Source organism: Hevea brasiliensis, chromosome 3, assembly GCF_030052815.1.
Source record: "Hevea brasiliensis isolate MT/VB/25A 57/8 chromosome 3, ASM3005281v1, whole genome shotgun sequence".
NCBI classification, from domain to species: Eukaryota; Viridiplantae; Streptophyta; class Magnoliopsida; order Malpighiales; family Euphorbiaceae; genus Hevea; species Hevea brasiliensis.
Window position 1 is genome coordinate 103,743,585 of NC_079495.1, and position 6,192 is coordinate 103,749,776.

Sequence of the window (6,192 nt, forward strand, 5' to 3'; positions counted from 1 at the left end):
GAAGTACTTATAAAACTTTTCAATTTACCAACAAATAAGATTTACCATTGTTATATTTGCAAGTATTCAAATAAATGTTTGCTTTTGTCTTTAGATATAAAGGAAATCTTTCTTCCACAAATTGGGTATAAAGAGAAGAATGGATTCCTTCCTTGTCTAACACAAACGAAAGTGTTAAGAAGAGAAAGACAATAAAGGAAATGTTGTACAAAAGGAAATGTTAAAGCAACCATTCCCACTTTCATTTTCCTTCCAAATACTCGAGAAAAATAAAAAAACGGGCGAAAAATAAATAAATAAATAAAATCCTCACAAACATGCGTTTAATAATTACACAATAGAACCGGTTAGCTTCTTTCTCTTAAATTTTAGTCTACGTAATTTAATTAATAATTATAATTAATTTATCAATGAATTTTAATTTAATAATATTAAAATATTTTTAAAATAATAATTTTTTAAATTTTAATTTCAATATAATTGAATAAAAAAAATAGTAAGCTTATCAATGTCCATCACGGATTATATTTTTTTTCATTCTAAATATTTTGAAATTGGAAAAATCAAAATCCAACAAAACATACTAAAAAAAAAGATAGATGCAAGCCTAACTTAAAGGTGATTGTTAATTATTAATTTATAAAATAGTCTAAATTTTAATAATTATGGCCATATTAAAGCAAAATCAAACGTTTATATACTTTTTTAGAAATGAAATTAGTATGGCTATATTAATACTTGGACTAAATTTATGGGTGGAGGTTACAAATAAATTTAATTTGAATTTGACTTAATTTATGAAAATCAGTTATAGTTAATTTAAATTTATAAATATTTAAAATTCTAAACAATTATGTATTCGATTAAAGTGTTCATAAGTAATTAAGAAGCAGTTAATATATTTGATAAAAAATAACATATAAGTATATTTATTATTAAAATGATAAAAAATGATATTAAATGAAATTTATGTTTAAATTTTAAAAATTAAATAAAGATAATATAATAAAATATTTAATTAAATTAGTTTATAAATACTAAAATGAAAAGTTGTATTTCTTTATTTATTTTTTTAGCTTATGAACTAAACTTATAAGTTTAAAAATTATGTTAAATAAATTGATCACCTAATTTTTAGAGTTTATAAACTGATTTAACCAACTTATAAGTTGCGACAAATACTCTCTAAAAATTACATCAACTTAAAAACTGTTTTAAACAAATAAATTATCCTATTTTTAGAATTTATAAACTGATTTGACCAGCTTATAAGTTAAGATAAATACTCTCTAAAAATTATATTAATTACGTTTCACCTTTTCATGCTTTATAATTATTGAAAATAAAATTTTAATGAAATTCAAAATATAAAAATAAAAATTCAAATTTATAATTCAATTAACAAGAATATGAGTCTCAATTACTTCAGTGGAGAAATTATTTATCAAGTCAATATGAGAAAATATATTTTTAAAATTAGTCTTAGTTTTGATACATAAAAATTAATTTAATGATGCTTTGATATAAATACTTAAAGAAACTTTAAAAATTGAGGACTTTAAAAAATTTTACAAAATTTTCAAAACTTGCAATTAAAACCCCAGAAATTTCCTTTTTCCATCATCAGGCCCGTCTTCCAAAGAGAAATACAATGCCCAATGAAAAATAACATCCTCAGTTAGCCAAAAGAGGCCATTTCAAAACCCTCCCGTACTCTGCCTTGGCCCGGGTTTCTTTTGTTGCAGTAACTGTCTAGACGAGAGAGTGAGGTTTTAGAGTGGGAGACGACGGAAAATGATCGGAAAATGGTGAAAGGGGAGATAAGCGGCGGTCTTTCCGGAGTTTTCTAGCGGGAGAGAATCTAAACCCTAATTTGTTGGATGAGGTTTGTGCTTTTGAAAAAATATATTTTTATGATTTTCTCTTTATGTTGCCTTGTTTATATCGATGGTTGCTTATGCACTGTAAGACCTTTTTGATCCAATGCTTTCGCAATCTTCTTGCGCGTTAATGATGAATTTTGTTTTCATTTCGCCGGTTTTTGTATATACTGTTTGTTTTTTTCTGTTGGATGTGTCACAACTTTTTAGTTCTGTGTCCAATGTGCCATTTTACTGTATTGGGAGTTAAATGAGGTTTAGCACAGGTGTGAAATGCCTAGCTGATTGTTATTGGTAGGCTTCCTTAATGGGATTTTGCCTAAATGCGAACTTTATGTTCATTTTTCTTTACGATATTGTCTGGCAGTGACTGAAAAAAATGTGGGAGTTAATTACCGATATACATAGTCTATCGTATCTGAAGTGGTTTTATTTTATTTTATTTTATTTTTATTGTTTTTTATCAAGTGAAAGTTAAGGGGGCATCCTCTTCAAGTTCTTAGTAATTCAAATCCGACTAAATGATGCTACAGACAAGTGAGAGAAGCGAGTGTAAAAAATGATGATAGGGCCATGTGTGTTTTCACATAGAAACTTGGACGGCACATGGTAGTTTATGTTAGGGATTTTGAGGAAATCAGGACACATACTATTTGCAATTTCAAGGCATAATGTTAGACGCTGGATGATGCATTAATAATGATTTTTAGTGACTGAGAGCTAATGGGCAAGACACATGACAGTCAAAATAGTGGGGAAGATCAGATGATTGATGTGGCTAAGAAGAATCATGAAGCAAAGCATCATTCAAGGTTTCTTATGATATTTTTCCTTTCTATTTTCCATTCCTCCCTTCTCGCATAGCACCTCAGAGGTTTTTTTTTTTTTTTTTTTTTAAATTTTTTTTTATTGTGGTCATTTCTTGGCATAGTGCAAGTTTGAGAATGGGTTTTCCATAGAACAGACCTATTTGTGGGAGGACTGCTCTTAGGCGGGTCTAACTATATCCTGAAACAATAAGCATGGCAGAGAATTCTTTTGGATTGGATTTGTGGAAGTGGAAGTTGTTGAAGGCATGAGGATGGCAAGAACTTGCTTAAAATGTTACTGTCTGTACATATGTTTCTTCAAAAAGGTTATATGTATATTTCCGCTCCATATCCTAGCTGTCTAGAATTACTAACGTCTTGGAGTGTCACAGGCATGTCAGTATAGGCTTTGTGGAATAGGCTGATGATATTGAATTTAGGTTGCTTAAAAAAATCTATTGATGATGGAATCTTATCACTAATAATTTGTGTATACAATCAATCTCAAAATTATTCAAGTGCTACTATTTGTTTATACAGCGATACATGTACATCTTCACATATTTATGCACTTATATATGCTTGCATGTGCCATAGAAGAAATTTGAAATGTGTGAGTTTGTCACGGATTTTCATTTGATGCCCTATAATAGCTGTCAAATTTGTTGCATATTGTTGATGTAGGTCATATTTGGATGATTCAACAAGTTCGACAACAGTTCTGCGGTTGCTGTTAAAATGAGATCAAGAAATAATGGGGTCCCTAGAGGTCAGACGGCAAAAAATTTTCAGGTTGAGGGACCAAATTGGATTCTGATTGCAGGTGGTGCCTTGTTAAGTACGTTGTCAATTCGTCTTGGTTTCAAGCTGAAGCAGACTCTTGATTCAAAGCAACAGGCAAATGCCAGTAATAGTCTGAAAGGTCTCATATAAAATTTAGTGTCTGGAAGTTACCTCAGATATAAGCATGATATTAACTTTTGAAATTTATACAATTCAGAGAATGGGAACTCGTCTGACAGAAGGAGGACAGGAGGCTGCCACATGCATTCGAACGTGTATTCCTTTACACAAGATGATGATGGTTGCTTCAACTGCATGTCAGGTATGTTGATTATTTTTATTAAGCTGAGCATCAAGGACAAGTAAATGAAATTATGCCTCATTTTTATCACCTTGCTACTGGACATTATATGATAATGTTGCTCAGTCTGATAGTTGCCTATCTGTGCATGATTTTTTTATTTCAAGTGGGAAAAGGTCCCCTATGGATGAGGCAATTATGATGAGGTGTTAATATTATTAACAGATGAGGGAACATTAAAAATTAGTTTTTTACATCCTAGTAGACCAATCCTGCTTTTTGTGGATCACCACTGGATTTACCTTGTGCATAATTTTGTTTGTTCCCAACACTCCCCTTCCTTCCTGTTTATTTTTCTCCTTCCTTTTCTCATTCATTTGGCGACGTGATATTAGTTGTCTGTGTCTGGATGAATGCTTGTTATTATGATTTGGCATTTATTCCTTTCCCCCTAATTTTAAAATGTTTATAGCATGATGTGTACTGTGAATGAAGTCTGTGTGTAGATGGATGATCACACAATTTTTTGAATAATTTTTAGAATCTGTTACTATATAATTATGCCAAGTTTTTTGCCCCTTTCGTTTTTGTATGTGAGTTTTGAGTTTGATAAAGGGAATGAAGACATTGCAGATTTGAAGCACCAGCCTAGTGACCAAATGCTGTCCGAATCTGGTGTTGCTCTTCCTTTGGTGACAGTTCCTGGTCCAGAATTTACCAAGGAGAATGGCATTATGTGGGTATCCTCTCCTGATCGTCTTGAGTTGCCTCCAAAGCCATTATACCATTCAAATTGCTCTGACTCACCATGCGTCTCAGATTCTGGTTCTGATATCTTCAGCAAGCGAGAAGTGATACAGAAGTTGAGGCAGCAATTGAAGAGAAGAGATGACATGATAATGGAGATGCAGGATCAGATTGTGGAGTTGCAGAATTCGCTCAATGCTCAGCTGGCACATTCTACAAATTTGCAGTCACAGCTTGATACAGCTAACAGAGATTTGTTTGATTCTGAGAGGGAAATTCAGAGGCTGAGGAAGGCAATTGCTGATCACTGTGTGAAACATGCAGCCATCAATGAAAAACCAACAGTCACTATATGGCCATCTGAGGTGAGAAATGGTCATGCAAATGGGTATCTGGATGTGGACAGCAGTTTGCAGTTGTCAGAAAAGGGAAGGGGAGATGGGGAAAAGGTTGAGATGCTGAAGAGGGAAGTAGGAGAGTTGAAGGAAGTAATAGAAGGGAAGGAGTACCTGTTGCAGAGCTACAAGGAGCAGAAGGCAGAGCTCTCCATGAAGATTAAAGAGTTACAACAGAGACTGGATTCTCATCTCCCCAATATTTTGTAGGGATTGTTAGGTTATGTGCATTCTTGCTTTTTTTTTTTTTCTTGTTCTTTGATTTCACGTTCCAAATATAGGAGAAGCTTCTTTTTCTCCATTCTTTCCTTATATATCTTTGGTTTAGCTTGGAACGTTTGATGTTTTCTATGCTTGCTCAAGTGCGCATGTTGGGGATTAGAGGGGGGCAAGCAAAAACAAAAGCAAAGTTGTGTAAGGTACTAACTAAATCTGGCTTGGCAAGTATTTTCGCCCTTGTAGAAATCGGAAAAGGTTTTCACTAACGGTTTGTTTTTCTATTCTTTGGCATTGTCATTCATATTCACTTTTCTTTTACGTCATCTTGAAGACTTGAACCTATCGATTTTAATTGTTCTTTGGACCGTTGAAATTGTTCCTTGAATCTCACAAAGCGGGAAGTTGTTCATTTACCCATTGGTGTACTAGGAAATGGGGAAAATTTCATATGCCGTCTCTGAATTTAGAATGCTCTAAAATCTGTAATATGAAATTCGCTTAATTTAAATTTAATTAACAGTAAAATTCTTGTGATCTATTACAGGTAAAAAACTGACGTTGCAGGTTAAAAAAAAAAAAAAAAACTCTCCCCCCCCCCACAGCCTAAATTCTTCTCCATGATCCTTTCCTCTGATCTTTGCCTCCTCATCTCTGTGTCTAATTCTCCCTCCTCGTCTCTCTGTCTCTCTCTCTCTCTCTCTACTTAATATCTCAAAGCCTAGCCTAATTATATCTAAAAAAGCATAAAAAAGCAAAAAGCCAAAATCACACCGTAACAAATTAATGTAGTTTCTTGCTTTCCGTCTTTCTTAGAGTCCTGTTGAAGGTTAGATGGTGGTGAGTAGTGGCGTAAGTGGAGGCAGTCTTGCGCATGAAAAAACAAGTAATAATAATTTCTTGAGCCTACTCCTTATTCAATTGCTACACTTTTTGGCTCAATCACACGATCTCTCTAACAACTCATGAATTGGAGATAGGGCTTGAGAAGAATGAGGGTACAAGCTTCCTCCTTCTGAGCCAATTCTCTGTGCTAATGGCCGGGTGTCACTTTTTTGGGA

The 6,192-nt window shown here is 33.1% G+C and overlaps 1 protein-coding gene across 4 annotated transcripts; it reads left to right on the forward strand.

Annotated features, from left to right (window-relative positions):
* Positions 1-1,619: 1,619 nt before the first annotated feature.
* On the forward strand, positions 1,620-5,400 carry LOC110647449 (uncharacterized). Of its 4 annotated transcripts, none has more exons than XM_058144345.1 (4): positions 1,620-1,885; positions 3,374-3,596; positions 3,690-3,794; positions 4,398-5,400. In XM_058144345.1, exons 2-4 carry the CDS (start codon positions 3,428-3,430, stop codon positions 5,123-5,125), a joined length of 1,002 nt encoding a protein of 333 aa, XP_058000328.1. In that variant the 5' UTR covers positions 1,620-1,885; positions 3,374-3,427; the 3' UTR covers positions 5,126-5,400. The 4 variants fall into 4 exon arrangements, with proteins under 4 accessions (XP_058000328.1, XP_058000326.1, XP_058000329.1 ...); XM_058144343.1 differs by having other exon boundaries at positions 1,621-1,885; positions 3,374-3,611; XM_058144346.1 differs by having other exon boundaries at positions 1,621-1,885; positions 4,407-5,400.
* The last annotated feature ends 792 nt before the right edge of the window (positions 5,401-6,192 follow it).

Excerpts from the sequence above, each read along its gene's own strand:
- LOC110647449 (XM_058144343.1), top strand. The coding sequence starts at position 3,428 with ATGAGATCAAGAAATAATGGGGTCCCTAGAGGTCAGACGGCAAAAAAT. Across the intron at positions 3,612-3,689 it reads TGCCAGTAATAGTCTGAAAG|AGAATGGGAACTCGTCTGAC; the intron begins GTCTCATATAAA and ends TATACAATTCAG. Across the intron at positions 3,795-4,397 it reads TTGCTTCAACTGCATGTCAG|ACATTGCAGATTTGAAGCAC; the intron begins GTATGTTGATTA and ends AAGGGAATGAAG.